The sequence below is a fragment of the Oncorhynchus kisutch genome, linkage group LG17, assembly GCF_002021735.2.
Source record: "Oncorhynchus kisutch isolate 150728-3 linkage group LG17, Okis_V2, whole genome shotgun sequence".
NCBI classification, from domain to species: domain Eukaryota; kingdom Metazoa; phylum Chordata; class Actinopteri; order Salmoniformes; family Salmonidae; genus Oncorhynchus; species Oncorhynchus kisutch.
The window spans coordinates 38,464,543-38,482,346 of NC_034190.2; the positions used below are offsets into that span (position 1 = coordinate 38,464,543).

At 42.4% G+C, this 17,804-nt stretch overlaps 1 protein-coding gene and 2 long non-coding RNA genes across 3 annotated transcripts in view; 1 reads left to right on the forward strand and 2 right to left on the reverse strand.

Moving 5' to 3' along the window:
• Nucleotides 1–15,372, forward strand: part of LOC109908519 (sodium/hydrogen exchanger 3-like) — a 49,405-nt gene extending 34,033 nt beyond the window's left edge. The window contains exons 12-16 of the mRNA XM_031793779.1: nucleotides 7,697–7,817; nucleotides 7,926–8,099; nucleotides 8,199–8,253; nucleotides 14,073–14,153; nucleotides 14,296–15,372. Coding sequence (XP_031649639.1) covers nucleotides 7,697–7,817; nucleotides 7,926–8,099; nucleotides 8,199–8,253; nucleotides 14,073–14,153; nucleotides 14,296–14,441 — 577 coding nt within the window. The 3' untranslated portion in view covers nucleotides 14,442–15,372. The remainder of the gene's footprint in view (nucleotides 1–7,696; nucleotides 7,818–7,925; nucleotides 8,100–8,198; nucleotides 8,254–14,072; nucleotides 14,154–14,295) is intronic.
• On the reverse strand, nucleotides 4,522–5,526 carry LOC116354406 (uncharacterized). Its single transcript, XR_004203625.1, has 2 exons — nucleotides 5,245–5,526; nucleotides 4,522–5,154 (listed from the first exon to the last, which is right to left on the reverse strand). It is a non-coding gene; the product is annotated as an uncharacterized LOC116354406 (long non-coding RNA).
• On the reverse strand, nucleotides 12,869–16,460 carry LOC116354405 (uncharacterized). Its single transcript, XR_004203624.1, has 3 exons — nucleotides 15,785–16,460; nucleotides 14,251–14,437; nucleotides 12,869–14,142 (listed from the first exon to the last, which is right to left on the reverse strand). It is a non-coding gene; the product is annotated as an uncharacterized LOC116354405 (long non-coding RNA).
• Nucleotides 16,461–17,804: the final 1,344 nt, after the last annotated feature.

Here is a 17,804-nt window from a genome sequence, read left to right on the forward strand (position 1 = left end):
TATGTTCCGGGTAGCCTCGGAGATTGACATTGATGTATACACGGACACGGTGACTGAGCTCATTAGGAAGTGTATAGGCGATGTTGTTCCCAATGTGACTATTAAAATCTACCTAAACCAGAAACCGTGGATAGATGGCAGAATTCCCGCTAAACTAAAAGCGCGAACCATGGCAAGGTGTCTGGGAATATGGCCGAATACAAACAGTGTAGTTATTCCGTCCGTAAGGCAATCAAACAGTCAAAATGTTAGTACGGAGACAAAGTGGAGTCGCAATTCAACAGCTTAGACACAAGACGTACGTGGCAGGGTCTACAGACAATCATGGATTACAAAAGGTAAACTAGCTACGTTGCGGACACCGACGTCTTTGCCCAGATAGCAACCCTAGCCGCGTCCTCAGAGCATGCGTAGACCAGCTGGCTGGAGTGTTTACGGCCATATTCAATCTCTCCCTAGCCCAGTCTGCTGTCCCCACTTGCTTCAAGATGTCCACCTTTGTTCCTGTACCCAAGAAAGCAGGTAACTGAACTAAATTACTATCGCCCCGTAGCACTCCTGTCATCATTAAGTAATTTGAGAGGCTAGTTAAAAGGATCATATCACCTCCACCTTACCTGCCACCCTAGGCCGCCCCAATAGATCCACAGACGATGCAATCGCCATTGCACGGCACACTGCCCCATTCCATCTGGACAAGAGGAATACCTATATGAGAATGCTGTTCATTAACTATAGCTCAGCCTTCAACACCATAGTACCCTCCAATCTCATCATTAAGCTTGGGGGCCCTGGGTCTGAACCCCGCCCTGTGCAACTGGGTCCTGGACTTCCTGACGGGCCGCCCCCAGGTGGTGAAGGTAGGAAACAACACCTCCACTTCACTGATCCTCAACACAGGGGCCCCACAAGGGTGCGTGCTCATCCCCCTCCTGTACTCCATGTTCACCCATGACTGCGTGGCCACACACGTCTCCAACTCAATCATCAAGTTTGCAGACAACACAACCATAGTAGGCTGGATTACCAACAATGGCGAGACAGCCTACAGGGAGGAGGTGAGGGCCCTGGCGGAGTGGTGCCATGAAAATAACATCACTCTCAACGTCAACAAAACAAAGGACCTGATAGTGGACTTTAGGAAAAAGCAGAGGGAGCACGCCCCTATCCACATTGACGGGACCGCAGTGAAGGTCAAAAGCTTCAAGTTCCTCGGTGTACGCATCACTGATTATCTGAAATGGTCCACCCACACAGACAGTGTGGTGAAGAAAGCTTAATAGTGAAAATTTGGCCCCTAAGACCATCACAAACTTTTACAGATGCACAATTGAGATGATCCTTTCAGGCTGTGTCCCCGCCTGGTACAGCAACTGCCCAGCCCGCAACCGCAGGGCTCTCCAGAGAGTGGTAGGTCCCTCCAGGACACCTACAGCACCCGATGACACAGGAAGGCCAAAAAGATAATTAAGGACATCAACCACCCGAGCCACAGCCTGTTCACCCCACTATCATTCAGAAGGCAAGGTCACTACAGGTGCATCAAAGCAGGGACCGAGAGACTGAAAAAATGCTTCTCTCTCAAGGCCATCAGTGTTAAATAGACATCCCTAGCCATCTACCACCCAGTTACTCACCATTTCACCTTAGAAGCTGCTGCACTATATACATAGACATGGAATCACTGGTCACATTAATAATGTTTACATACGGCTTTATTCATTTCACATGTGTATATACTGTATTTTAGTCAATGCAAATCTGACATTGCTCATCTAATAAAAAAAAAAAATATATATATATATACACTGCTCAAAAAAATAAAGGGAACACTTGAACAACATAATGTAACTCCAAGTCAATCACACTTCTGTGAAATCAAACTGTCCACTTAGGAAGCAACACTGATTGACAATAAATTTCACATGCTGTTGTGCAAATGGAATAGACAACAGGTGGAAATTATAGGCAATTAGCAAGACACCCCCAATAAAGGAGTGGTTCTGCAGGTGATAACCACAGACCACTTCTCAGTTCCTATGCTTCCTGGCTGATGTTTTGGTCACTTTTGAATGCTGGTGGTGCTTTCACTCTAGTGGTAGCATGAGACGGAGTCTACAACCCACACAAGTGGCTCAAGTAGTGCAGCTCATCCAAGATGGAACATCAATGCGAGCTGTGGCAAGAAGGTTTGCTGTGTCTGTCAGCGTAGTGTCCAGAGCATGGAGGCGCTACCTAGGCCAGTACATCAGGAGACGTGGAGGAGGCCGTAGGAGGGCATCAACCCAGCAGCAGGACCGCTACCTCCGCCTTTGTGCAAGGAGGAGCAGGAGGAGCACTGCCAGAGCCCTGCAAAATTACCTCCAGCAGGCCACAAATGTGCATGTGTCTGCTCAAACGGTCAGAAACAGACTCCATGAGGGTGGTATGAGTGCCCGACGTCCACAGGTTGGGGTTGTGCTTACAGCCCAACACCGTGCAGGACGTTTGGCATTTGCCAGAGAACACCAAGATTGGCAAATTCGCCACTGGCACATGTGACAGACGTGACAGTCTGGAGACACCGTGGAGAACGTTCTGCTGCCTACAACATCCTCCAGCATGACCGGTTTGGCGGTGGGTCAGTCATGGTGTGGGGTGGCATTTCTTTGGGGGGCCGCACAGCCCTCCATGTGCTCGCCAGTGGTAGCCTGACTGCCATTAGGTACCGAGATGAGATCCTCAGACCCCTTGTGAGACCATATGCTGGTGCAGTTGTCCCTGGGTTCCTCCTAATGAAAGCCACCTCATGTGGCTGGAGTGTGTCAGCAGTTCCTGCAAGAGGAAGGCATTGATGCTATGGACTGGCCCGCCCGTTCCCCAGACCTGAATCCAATTGAGTACATCTGGGACATCATGTCTCGCTCCATCCACTAACGCCACGTTGCACCACAGACTGTCCAGGAGTTGGCGGATGCTTTAGTCCAGGTCTGGGAGGAGATCCCTCAGGAGACCCTCCGCCACCTCATCAGGAGCATGCCCAGGCGTTGTAGGGAGGTCATACAGGTATGTGGAGGCCACACACACTACTGAGCCTCATTTTGACTTGTTTTAAGGACATAACATCAAAGTTGGATCAGCCTGTAGTGTGGTTTCCACTTTAATTTTGAGTGACTCCAAATCCAGACCTCCATGGGTTGATAAATTTGATTTTCATTGATAATTTGTGTGATTTTGTTGTCAGCACATTCAACTATGTAAAGAAAAAAGTATTTAATAGGAATATTTCATTCATTCAGATCTAGGATGTGTTATTTTAGTGTTCCCTTTATTTTTTTGAGCAGTGTATATATACACACACACACACACACACATACACACTTATTTTCTTCAGGGCATCAGCTTTAATATTTATTTCTTAATTCCATTATTTTACTTTTAGATGTGTGTATTGTTGTGCATTGTTAGATATTACTGCACTGTTGGAGCTAGGAACACAAGCATTTCGCTACACCTGCAATAACATCTGCTAAATATGTGTATGTGACCAATAAAATTTGAGCTCAGGTGCATCCTGTTGCCATGGATCATCCTTGAGATGTTTCTAGAACTTGGAGTCCACCTGTGGTATGTTCAATTGATTGGTCATGATTTGGAAAGGCAGACACCTGTCTATATAAGGTCCCAAACCAAGCTTGAAAGCATTTTCCGTAGAGCTCCGAGACAGGATTGTGTCGAGGCACAGATCTGGGGAACGGTACCAAAAAACGTGTGCAGCATTGAAGGTCCCCAAGAACACATTGGCCTCCATCATTCTTAAATGAAAAGACGTTAGAACCACAAACACTCTTCCTAGAGCAAGCCACCCGGCCAAACTGGACAATCGGGGGAGAAGGCCTTTGGTCAGGGAGGTGACCAAGAACCCGACAGAGCTCCAGAGTTCCTCTGTGGAGATGGGAGAACCTTGCGAAAGGACAACGATCTCTGAAGCACTCCACCAATCAGGCCTTTATGGTAGTGGCCAGATAGAAGCCACTCTTCAGTAAAAGGCACATGACAGCCCATTTGGAGTTTGCCAAAAGGAACCCAAAGGACTCAAATGAGAAACAAGATTCTCTGGTCTGATGAAGCCAAGATTGAACTCTTTGGCTTGAATGCCAAGCGTCACATCTGGAAGAAACCTGGCACCATCCCTACAGTGAAGCATGGTGGTGGCAGCATCATTGGTGGCAGCATCATTGTCATTATGAGGTATTTTGTGTAGATTGATGAGGGGGAAAAATAATTGAAGAACAAGGCTGTAACGTAACAAAATGTGGAAAAAGTCAAGTGTTCTGAATACGTTCCGAATGCACTGTATGTAAATCTGTCTCTCAGCTCAAACAGTAATGTAAGGGAGTGTGTACACTTATTACCATGAAATTATTAAATGGTATTATTCAGCAAGAAACTATAAAATAGTTAACTTATAATTTGAAGGTGATTCAGGTCTCAAAATGACAAGGCAATGCATTCTTGGAGACAGTAAATATCATACAAAAACAAAGAAGACTTATTTAGTAATAACCAGGGTGAAGTAATGGATATACAGGAGGAATGAATCATGGAGATTGTAAGGGCAAAATGATGTACTAATACAGGCTACAGAATCAGTCACAAACAGGTAATGGGGATTAGAGGGACTAAATTCAAACCGTTATTCTTGATATTTCAGAATGAGTCAAGGCAGGGATTATTGGACAGAGGCCTGTGTCCCACCTAGCTATTTTAAGATGAATGTGTATATACTGTCTGGAACTAATGGTCTTCCGAGAACTCTCCAAAACAAAGTATTTCAGAAGTCCAGTACTTATCCACAGTCATTTTTAATCTTCATCGGGTCCCAGCTGATTCGTTCTCTCGCACTTTGGTTCAACCTGCCACGCTTGTTGCTGATAGGAGAAGCTTTGATGTAGACTACAGGTGTGAGATGAGCAAAAGAGGGGAAGGACGACTCCTGCTGGGAGATTGCTGTGGGTGGTCCCCTTCTTCCTTTGTTCTCTGGCCACTGAATAGAGGTCCTTGTGTATTCTCATTTTGGTTTATGTCTGGAGTGGATGTGTTCATTCGAATCTCCTCTACACTAACAACCTGGCTTCCAAACGACTTCTCCCAAAAACAGCATAGAAGACAGCACTGCAACACAAACCATTGTTTTACATGGCTGTGTTTTACTTTAGCAAGCAGTAAAACATTTACAGAACAAGAAACAAAAATGTAGCTTACCAAACTTAAGGTGAACTGCCACAACAAAAGCCCACGGGTAGTGATGGGATGATTGAGCTCAGGCACTCCCAATGCAATTTTCAAATCACTACTGATTTGACACAAAGTAACAATTTGTATCAAAGTAACAATACCACGTGAAGACGTTTGACACCTCAGATGTCACATTACCATCTGACAGGTGTTGAACGAGTAACTGAGCGCACCGACCTCTGCTGGAACCTCTTTGTTTTAATCTAGATATTATTTTACCTGCTTAGTAGGTGGAAAGAACTCAGGGTGTAGAACCACATGGCAGAGGAATCTTTCTTGAAATCGTAGCACACTAGTATCGAATCTTACGTTTTTTTATTTCTCAAACATTGATTGTAAATTAAACAGCTCTAGTAGTTATTGGTAATTATCAAATGATTGATCCGACGTTTTTTAAATATTTAAAAGTGACTTAAAAGTTTAATTCAAACCCAAAGCAAAGTTGATAAGGTCATGTGACCTTTTCAACGTACAAAGCTTTACTTGATCCCTCAGTGGATCCCGCTGTGACTTCCCAAAAATGTACCTCTGCTGGACACGTCATGGGTTGTTATAGACAGTCTAGATATTCTCCCCTACATCTTACCTGACAGGTGGGTCAGCCTGTAGAGCTGTGGTGAGTTTCTCATCTTGTGGAGACACAGGATAAAATCCCTGTATTTATATAGATTTTTTTATATATATTCTTTGAAAAACTGGCTACATTGAATTTCTAACTTTTAATTGACGAGTTTAATAACATCCTAAATCATGCAATGGAGACACCGTATTTTGTAAATTTACATATACATTTTTTACTATGTTGCTCATTTAACAGCATCGATGGTATAGTCGCAGATAGTTTCAAAGTAACGTTACCAGGTGATCACATGCTTCTTTAAACCGGATTTTGCAAAATGCGAGATCCCACAGATGTTGCCAGTGCTTTCTTCGATGCCAAGTTGCTTTCAACCCCCGACCTCTACTGGACACATTTACCAATTTAGTTAGATTGTTTATCATCACTGCCCACGGGTATGGACAAGGAGTGTGCCCCCTCCCTTGTCAGCCGTGGCAGAACCACAAGCTCGCTAGTCAAGAGTTCTGTCTCGCTAATTTATTCTCAAATCTCACCTCGTTTTACACCAGCCACTAGGTGCCTGCCACTGTCTACAACTTACACCTAGCCTATCAGAGGGCAAGGTGGAGGAATTACAACATTGCTTACCTACCTGAGTATTGCTTACCTACCTGTGCTTACACCTGTCGAAACAATTCAGATTTCCACAAATGCTTAGGTGTTGATTTGGAATTGGGCCTGACACCACAACGTTTTTGACTTTGTACAATATGTAGGTCAGGGCTCGGGTTTCCCATTAGCAATGGAATTTAGGCTTATGAGTGTTTTAAAGAAGCGTCTTTCCTACAACGGCCGATGATATAACATACATGAACCAAAACACCACGCAGAGAAAACCTTCGTTAAATTGTGTCGTTGAGGCATGTGTCAATACTGAAAGGATCGAAAGGAAGGCAGTGCTGCGCTCGGATCAGCTTTATCCAGTCAAATCATAGAAAGATCCATCAGCTCCTAGAAAGATATAATCTATGGCTGCAATTATTGAGGTGGTTTATTCTAATGCTTACACTAATATAATGCACTAAATTAAGACTTGGCACATAATTGTGCATGGAATATATTGAGGCTAAAATGATAAACCTATTTTAGCAAAAAAAATAGAACTCAGTTGAATGAACAATTTATTTCAAAATTGAATTACATAGGCCTATGTAGCCTATACTGTAGGCTATTTATCTTTTAATGCATCTCGGTTTTCATTTGAAGAGTATTTTCATCCTTCAGTTGTTTGTAACAATTGCAACAACATTGGCAACTTTGTATTTGTAGTCAACTTCGTTGTGAAGTTATTGCCGTCACAGAGAGACAGATAAACGTCTTGATTCAATAGCGGAGATCTTCTGTGTATAAAGTGGCGTGGTATGGAAACAGCACATTTAACAGCGCACTAAATTGTTCCACGAGTGGTCTGAGGCAGTCAGTAAATAACAAGCATTTACATTTGTTGGTCATTTAGCAGATGCTCTTATCCAGAGCGACGTACAGGAGCAATTAGGGTTAAGTGCCTTGCTCAAGGGCACATCGACCGATTTTTCACCCAGTTGGCAAGGGGTTTCGAAACGGCGACCTTTCGGTTACTGGCCCAATACTCTTAAACACTAGGCTACCTGCCAAGTGCAACATTAGTAACGATGGTTTTGAAAACAGCTCAGAGATTTAATGGTGCTACTACGAGGGTTCTAACGATGAACTTAGCCTTAAGATGCTTTTGGGAAACCGTGCTCAAATAGGTTTTCAGAGACTGCCCTCCAGTGGCCAGCAAATTACCAACAGTGAACTTTTATGTTTCTTCCCTTCTAGATGGGACAGTATGCCCTCTGTCTGCCTGGACATGCATGAGCAGGACCTGAAGATGAGGGAGTCAGAGGACTTTAATGCACACCATCTACTGCAGCAGCACTTGTACAGAGGCAAAAAACAGGTATTGCTTAGTCGAAGACAATTAGACCCCCCAAAAACATGTTTTTCTCAGGGGCGCTAAAAAGCAATCTGTTTTTTACCCTCTTCCTCTCATTCCTTTACCTAACAGCACAGACACAGGTGCAGTCGGAAGCACCTCGAAGTCAACAAGGACAAGAATGAGGTGCAAGAGATCTTCCAGAGAACCATGAGGAGCCGTCTAGAGTCCTTCAAGTCAGCCAAAATAGGTGTCACTCCACCCAAGAAGATAACCAATCATCTAAAGAAAGACCAGCCACAAAAGGTCAGGGATGACCACACATATTCTCCTTCCCCCTTGTCTTCATAACCTCTTGGAGGCAATGTGATAATATGTACAGTATGTTGTGTATATCATTTTTAGATGCCACATGGAAAATCCACGGATAACAGTCAAAGCCATGCTTATGGTGATGAAGGTACTACTCTGCTCTTTCTCTTTTCACTTCTCTTTTGCATTATATAAGAGGCTTGGGGGAAGGGGTGTTCTTGAATTATGGTGGTGTGTTTTCCTAGATTTTCTTGGGGTACCTATTCAAAATCAACTACAGTGCCCTCAGAAAGTATTCATAGCCCTTAACCTGTTCCACATTTTGTTTTATTACTGCCAAGTGTCTTCACTGACATTTTCAACCTCTCCCTGACCGAGTCTGTAATATCTACATGTTTCAAGCAGACCACCATAGTCCCTGTGCCCAAGAAAGTGAAGGTGACCGGCCTAAATGACAAACGTCCATAGCACTCACATCGGTAGCCATGAAGTGCTTTGAAAGGCTGGTCATGGCTCACACTATCATCATCCCGGAAACACTAGACCCGCTCCAATTCACATACCGCCCCAAAAGATCCACAGATGCAATTTCAATCGCACTCCACACTGCCCTTTCCCACCTGGACAAAAGGATCACCTATGTTCATTGACAATAGCTCAGCATTCAACACCATAGTACTCACTAAGCTAAGGACCCTGGGACAAAACACCCTCCTCTGTAACTGGATCCTGGACTTCCTGACAACAACACATCTGACTCATAGAGCCTCAACACTATGGCCTGTCAGGGGTGCATGCTTAGTCCCCTCCTGTACTCCCAGTTCACCCACAACTGAGTGGCCAAGCAGTCCCTGGACAACAATTTCTCCATCAACGTGAGCAAGACAAAGAAGCTGATCGTGGACTAGAGGAAAAGGAGGGCTGAACACGCTCCCATTCACATCAACAGGGCTGTAGTGGATCAGGTTGAGAGCTTCAAGTTCCTTGGTGTCCAAATCACCAACAAACTATCATGGTCCAAACACACCAAGACAGTCGTGAAGAGGGCACAACAACACCTTTTCCCCCTCAAGAGACTGAAAAGCGTTGGCATGGGTCCTCAGATCCTCAACAAGTTATACAGCTGCACCGGTAGAGAGAAACCTGAACGGTTGCATCACCGCCTGGAATGGCAACTGCTTGGTATCCGGAAGGCGCTAGAGAGGGTTGTGCGTGAGGCCCAGTACATCAAGAGAGGGTAGTGCGTGAGGCCCAGTACATCACTGGGGCCAAGCTTCCTGCCATACAGGACCTACAGTTGAAGTCGGATGTTTACATACACCTTAGTCAAGTACATTTAAACTCAGTTTTAAACTATTCCTGACATTTAATCCTAGTAAACATTCCCTGTCTTAGGTCAGTTAGGATCACCACTTTATTTTAAGAATGTGAAATAGTCAATAATAGTAGAGAATTATTTATTTAAGGTTTTATATCTTTCATCACATTCCCAGTGGGTCAGAAGTTTACATACACTCAATTAGTATTTGGTAGAATTGCCTTTAAATTGCTTAACTTGGGTCAAACGTTTCGGGTAGCCTTCCACAAGCTTCCCACAATAAGTTAGGTGAATTTTCGGCCCATTCCTCTTGACAGAGATGGTGTAACTGAGTCAGGTTTGTAGGCCTCCTTATTTGCGCACGCCTTTTCAGTTCTGGCCACAAATTTTCTAGAATGGAGGTCAGCGCTTTGTGATGGCCACACCAATACCTTGACTTTAACTTCCTGACTGATGTCTTGAGATGTTGCTTCAATATATCTACATAATTGTCCTACCTCATAATGTAATCTATTTTGTGAAATGCAGCAAAGCACCCCCACAACATGGTGCTGCCAGACTCCAAACATAACGATGGTTATTATGGCTAAACAGTTCTATTTTTGTTTCATCAGACCAGAGGACATTTCTCCAAAATTATGATTTTTGTGCAGTTGCAAACCGTTTTTATGGCGGTTTGGAGCAGTGGCTTCTTCCTTACTGAGCAGCCTTTCAGGTTATGTCAATATTTTACTGTGGATATAGATACTTTTGTACCTGTTTCCTCCAGCATCTTCACAAGGTCCTTTGCTGTTGTTCTGGGATTGATTTGCAGTTGTCGCACCAAAGTGCGTTCATTTCTAGGAGATAGAAAGTGTCTCCATCCTGAGTGGAATGACGGCTGTGTGGTCCCATGGTGTTTATACTTGCATAATTTTGTTTGTACAGACAAACATGGTACCTTCAGGCATTTGGAAATAGCTCACAATGATGAATTAGACTTGTGGAGGTCTCTAATTCCTTTTCTGAGGTCTTGGCTGATTTCTTTAGATTTTCCCATGATGTCAAGCAAAGAGGCACTGAGTTTGAAGGTAGGTCTTGAAAAATATTCACAGGTACACCTCCAATTGACTCAAATGATGTCAATTAGCCTATCAGAAGCTTCTACAGCCATGACATAATTTTCTGGAATTTTCCAAGCTGTTTAAAGGCACAGTCAACTTAGTGTATGTAATATTGACCCACTGGAATTGTGACACAGTAAAATATTTCATTTATAATCTGTCTGTAAACAATTGTTGGAAAAATTCCTTGTGTCATGCACAAAGTAGATGTCCTAACCGACTTGACAATACGATAGTTTGTTAACAAGAAATTTGTGGAGTGGTTGAAAAACTAGTTTTAAATGACATCCAAACTAGTGTATGTAAACTTTCGACTTCAACTGTATGTATTAGGCGGTGTCAGAGGAACGCCAAAAAAATTGTCAAAGACTCCAGTCACCCAAGTCATAGACTGTTCTCTCTACTACCACATGGCAAGCGGTACCCAAGCGCCAAGTCTACTGTCATGGCCAAAAGTTTTGAGAATGACACAAATATTAATTTTCACAGTCTGCAGCTTCAGTATCTTTAGATATTTTTGTCAGATGTTACTATGGAATACTGTTTAATTACAAGCATTTCAAAAGTGTCAAAGGCTTTTATTGACAGTTACATGAAGTTGATGCAGAGTCAATATTTGTAGTGTTGACCTATCTTTTTCAAGACCTCTGCAATCTGACCTGGCATGCTGTCAATTAACTTCTGGGCCACATCCTGACTGATGGCAGCCCATTCTTCCATAATCAATGCTTGGAGTTTGTCAGAATTTGTAGGGTTTCAATGGGATTAAGGTCTGGGGAGTTTCCTGGCCATGGACCCAAAATATTGATGTTTTGTTCCCCGAGCCACGGTTGACAGAGGAAGAACAATGATTCTGAGCACCACCCTCCCTTTGAAGCTTTCAATCTGTTATTCGAACTCAATCAGCATGCCAGAGTGATCTCCAGCCTTGTCCTCGTCAACACTCACCTATGTTAACGAGAGAATCACTGACATGTTAGCTGGTCCTTTTGTGGCAGAGCTGAAATGCAGTGGAAATGTTTTGGGGAATTCAGTTCATTTTCATGGCAAAGAGGGACTTTGCAATTAATTGCAATTCATCTGATCACTCTTCATAACATTCTGGAGTATATGCAAATTGCCATCATACAAACTGAGGCAGCAGACCTTGTGAAAATTAATATTTGTGTCATACTCAACTTTTGGCCATGACTGTAGGTCCAAAACGCTCCTTAACAGCTTCTACCCCCAAGCCATAAGACTACTGAACAATTAATCAAATGGCCACCCGGACTATTTACATTGACACCCCCCACCCGATCTTATTTTTACACTACTGTTACTCGCTGTTTATTATCTATGCATGGTCACGTTACCCCTACCTACATGTAGAGATTACCTCGACTAACCTGTACCCCCCCCCCCCCCCCCCCCCCACACGTTGATTTGGTACCATACACCATGTATAGAACCTTGTTTTTTTTAAACTTTAGATTATTTAGTAAAAAAAATATTTCTTGAAGCTTTGTGAGAAGTGTAATGCTTTAATATTTAATAATGTCTTCCCCTCCAAATTCATATTCATTATATAAATAGGCCTCTTTAATTGTCTGGCTTGCCTTTTCAAATAAAATTGAATATTTTTTGCTAATATAATTTTAAAAAACAAAGACTTTGTATTCAGGACAATAAGTTAATTGCTTTGCCATATTTTTTGCAGTATTACTTTAGTGCCTTGTTGCAAACATTATGCATGTTTTGGATTCATTTTATTCTGTACAGACTTCCTCCTTTGTTGATTCATCACAGCCATTAGACTCTAACTGTTTTAAAGTCACAATTGGCCTCATGGTGAAATCCCTGAGTGGTTTCCTTCCTCTATACCAACTGAGTTAGGAAGGACGCCTATATCTTTGTAGTGACTGGGTGTATTGATGCACAATCCAAAGTGTAATTAATAACTTCACCATGCTCAAAGTGACATTCAGGCTTCATTTTTACCCATCTACCAATAGGTGTCCTTCTTCGCGAGGCATTGGAAAACCTCCCTGCTCTTTGTGGTTGTACCTATTTGAAATTCAGTGTTCAACTGAGGGACCTTAAAGATAATTGTATGTGTAGGGTACAGAGATGAGGTAATCATTCAACAATCAGGTTAAACACTTATTGCTCACAGAGTGAGTACATGCAACATATGTGACTTGCTAAGCAAATGTTTTACTCCTGAACTTATTTAGGCTTGCCATAACAACGGGGTTGAATACTTATTGACTCAAGACATTTAAGCTTTTCATTTAATTTGTAAAAAAAAATTGAAAATCATAATTCCACTTTGACATGAGTTATTGTGTGTAACAAAATGTGGAAAAAGTCCAGGGGTGTGAATACTTTCTGAAGGCACTGTAATATGGCAGCTTAATGACTTTATTTACTACCATTATGATAACCAGAGTTGTAACACCAACGACACATTTTTGTTAATTGAGGGTTTTCTTTAATGGAGGCCATGATTTACTAAAGCGCAATGAATTTTGCTCATAATGTAATTTCCCTTATTTTAAATTGAGTAACACCAATGACACTTTATATTTATGTAGAAGTATTGCTTCCTTCCCTCTACTTGCCTCGAACCAGGGACTCTTTGCACACATCGACAACAGTCACAGATTTAAATGCTACTAGCACACACCAGTTAAACTCACCCGGGTCACGGCACCAATATAATAGTATTGCTACCGTCCCTCTTATTTGCACCAACCTGGGCTTGAACCAGGGATCATCTGCAAACATAGACAGCAGTCCCCCACAAAGCATCGTTACCTATCGCTCCACAAAAGCCACGGCCCTTGCAGAAAGGGAAACAGCTATTTGAAGGTCTCAAAGCGAGTGGTCAACAATTGAAATGCCTCTAGCGTGCACTGTTATCTAGCTAACCATTTTACACCGGTTAAATTTAGACACCAAATTATCAATGCAATTCTAAATTTTCTAACATACTAAATGGGTATGATTAGCTAGTACTTTTCTTTTCAATATAAACCCCTCCTAAGTTTAACTGGAGGGAATGCTCATGGTCCTTCTATGTCTTTGGAGTCATTTCCAAGGCGGTAACACCGACAACTTACTGACACATACAGTATCATATTTGTAAAAAAAATCTATATATTTTAATAGCCTTTGTTTTTATTGACCTATACAACGTATTCAATAATTTTGTTTACTTAGCATTCAAGATAGATCTCTAAATCCCCAAAACATGTCACTACAACTGTACTGGGTCCAGCCAATTTGCTTACCCTAAGTACTTCTAACATATAAAATATTGTGTTTTATTATTGATGAACAGTTCAATATAAACAAGTGTATGATGTAACTATATATATTCATCATTTTAAACTTCTATGGTTGCAAGGGCGAGGGACGCAAATGCCACCACAATCCAAGACCTACCAGGGGGGAAAAAACGAGGCTGATTACATTTGCTTTCTGCCATTCAGGTTTAGATACCTCTGCATAAATAAACATAACTTAAGTGTTTTCTGGTTGGCTGTTTCTCTCTGCCTTCAGATTTGGAGTTTTCTGAGGGAGACAGTACCTCTAGTTGCGAGGCTGCTGACGGTTCATTCCCCATGAGAGCCTGTAGAGGTGGTAAGTCATAACATCAACTCAAAACTACTGAAGTAAACCAAGTTAAACATGTCAGTCAGACCCAAACACTTCAGTCACTAAACAACAATAAGCTCACCTCTTAGAGATCTTTCAATTCATTGAAATCTCTTTCCTGGTCTAGCTGGAATCCTGAACCCAGCCTTCAATGCAAAGATGGACCCCGTGCCACGAATGCAGCAGATTCTGCCATTGGCTGAAACCCGAGGTGGACAGCAGCGCCGTGGTCCCTTCTCAGAGGGCTCAGCTGAGACTGCCCTGGACACCTAGAGTTAGAAGTTCATCTAGGGGTCATGATTGAGGCTGTACCAAATGATTGATGTATTAGAATAATTGATTATGCTTATGTTGCATTAATAGAAGGGGAGGGTTTATAAGACCCCTCCCTCTTTACATTTATAGGGTCCTAGAGTAGATGAACAATATATATACATGGGGTTTTAATATTGTTCCACAGTTGTTTTCTAGTTCTCTCTCTCTCTGCCTCTTATAAAGAGACCCCTCTTTATAATGCAGAGGTGTGACTGAGACAGAACTCTGCAGGGGAGTGTAGGAGATAAGACTAGTCAGACATTCCACCATAAATCAACTTTAACATTTACTGCTAAGCTTTTAGATAACACACTAAAAGCATTGTTTTTATAGCTGTGTGGGCATGGTTTTGTTCTCATGAGTAAAAGATAATGACGTAGGCAGTGACATCACGAGGGCTGGACTTCGGGTTTGATAAAATAACTTGGGACCTTTTCTTTGATGCAGAACTTACTCAGAAACATGCGTGCTATGTTCTTGATTGTCAACTTCTGTCTGCAATTGCATTAAAGGTTTTTGAATTATTTAATTAAAGATAGTCATAATGCTAATTTCACCAATGAGCCAATGATTGACAAGGAACAGGAACGAACCCTAACACTAGCAACCTCCAACGCCCTGGCATCGCTGCACCTAATCACCCACTCCTTCCTGCTATATACACCATTTCTTACTGTGTTTAGTTGTGGGTTAAGTTTTTCAAAGGAATAGGGACAGTACTGTATGCAACTTCATCGTAACACAGGGAGATAATGAGACCAACACCAAATAAGAATGATTGGACATGTGACCTCGCAGTCCAAATCCATGGTCAATACTGACTCGGTTTACCTGACAAAACCAATCCCCTAAACAACCCAGGCTTTGACTCCCATGGCTTAGATCCCATGTTGCCTGACAGTAAAAGTTAAACCACACTCACCATGACACCAAACAAGCATGTTTATGCATGTTTTCACTGTCCTTTTCGTGACAACCTCACCCCTCAAAATAACCTACATTTATATTTTAGATATTGCAATTTTATCAATAGAAAGTCTTAATTGCTTTGTTTTTTTCAATTTTTGAGAGACTTGTATCAGCCTGTTTAACTTTGCATTAACTGACGAGTGTGAAGTAACACAAGCGTTGACAATAATGTACCTTTCTCCTGGGAAACGACCCCGGACTTTTATTCAGGGAAAGAAACAGAATGCGCAAAAGCGCTGAGTAACAATTAAACCAAAACAAAATCTAGCTCCTCTGAGCTTTTCTTCCAGTCTTCCGGTCCCTCTCTGCAACCGGACAGCTAAGCCGTTTACCTGCATATCCAACAAAAGTAACGTCCGGTAGGTTCCTGTCCAGTTGGGTTCGATGTTCATCCCAGGATTGGAGGACCATGCATGTCAGCTCTTGCTGCTCTAGACCATCAAAAAAAAATCTGGCCAAAGGCAGGTTAAAACAGCCACCACCCACAATAATTAGATTCAGGTGTGTGTAATTAGGCTCTCCATCCTCTTTCCTGGCCAACAAATGTAGACAACAAGCAGGAATATACAGGCCTTCACACACCATCACATAATCTAAGCAGAATATTTATCAGGAGAGACATATTCACAGATGGTCAAGGCTGCAAAACTCATTCACTTACGATGGTGTCATAGCACAATGGTGAATCTTTCTATAGCTATAGAGTGAAAAGTATAATTTCTAGTCTAGTACTGTCTTTTTGCTAGCTAGGGCCATCTACTTTAAGTGCTGCCTGCCTTCCAGTAGCCTACTACTTGGTGTGAACTGCTGGCAAGGCAATTTGTGAGGCATTTCAATTGTTGATCACTCACTTTGAGACCTTAACATTGTTTCCCGTGGCTTTTGTGGAGCGATGGGTAATGATGCTTTGTGGGTGAATGCTGTCTGTTTGCAGATGGTCCCTGGTTCAAGCCCAGGTTGGGGCAAGGAGAAGCAATATACCTTGGGGCAAAAAAGTATTTAGTCAGCCACCAATTGTGCAAGTTCTCCCATTTAAAAAGATGAGAGGCCTGTACCTACTCTTCTGTCTACACCCATTCAGCATGATTCCCTACACTATTCAGTGCTTTCTCACATAAACTGAAATTGAGTGTAGAATTTTAGCAACCAGGAAAATACAAAGCGTTTTCTACATTGGCCGATTGACCCGATTTCCACAGCCACGAAATCAAAACAGCTTTCCCATTTTGACAACAGATACCGGCGTGATCAGTGTATTACTTACCCACCAGTGTTGCGATTGGCGGTGTTAGATTCTGGGTTGAACTTAGAACATGGTTACTCAGAAGGATAGTGTCTAACAGTGAACGAGACTGGTTTTTACATCAGAAGTTATTGGTTATCTGTAGGAGTCAGATGGCTTTAGAATGTGTAGGGGAGACGGGTGGAGATCTTATAACCTAACAATGTCACTGAATGAGAGAGGGTAATGTATAACATTTACATTATGTCTGGATACGTTACTGTTAACCCTCAGGGATCTTATGGGAGGGATCCTCTGGGAGGAGAAGACACACAGTCTGGTATCAATAACCATGACAGCCTTTAATTGATTTATTTCACCTTTATTTAACCAGGTAGGCTAGTTGAGAACAAGTTCTCATTTACAACTGCGACCTGGCCAAGATAAAGCGTAGCAATTCGACACATACAACAACAGAGTTACACATGGAATAAACAAAACATACAGTCAATAATACAGTAGAACAAAAGGAAAACAAAAAGTCTATATACAGTGAGTGCAAATGAGTAAGTTAAGGAAATAAATAGGCTAATTACAATTAAACACTGGAATGGTAGATCGGCAGAAGATGAATATGCAGGTAGAGATACTGGGGTGCAAAGAAGCAAAATAAATAAATAAATAAATAAATACCAGTATGGGGATGAGATAGGTAGATAGATGGGCTGTTTACAGATGGGCTATGTACAAGTGCAGTGATCTGTAAGCTGCTCTGACAGCTGGTGCTTAAAGCTAGTGAGGGAGATGTGAGTCTCCAGCTTCAGAGATTTTTGTAATTTGTTCCAGTCATGGGCAGCAGAGAACTGGAAGGAAAGACGACCAAAGGAGGAATTGGCTTTGGGCGTGACCAGTGAGATATACCTACTAGAGCACGTGCTACGAGTGGGTGCTGCTATGGTGACCAGTGAGCTGAGATAAGGCGGGCTTTACCTAGCAGAGACTTGTAGATAACCTGTAGCCAGCGGGTTTGGCGACGAGTATGAAGAGAGGGCCAACCAACGAGAGCGTACAGGTCGCAATGGTGGGTAGTGTATGGGGCTTTGGTGACAAAACGGATGGCACTGTGATAG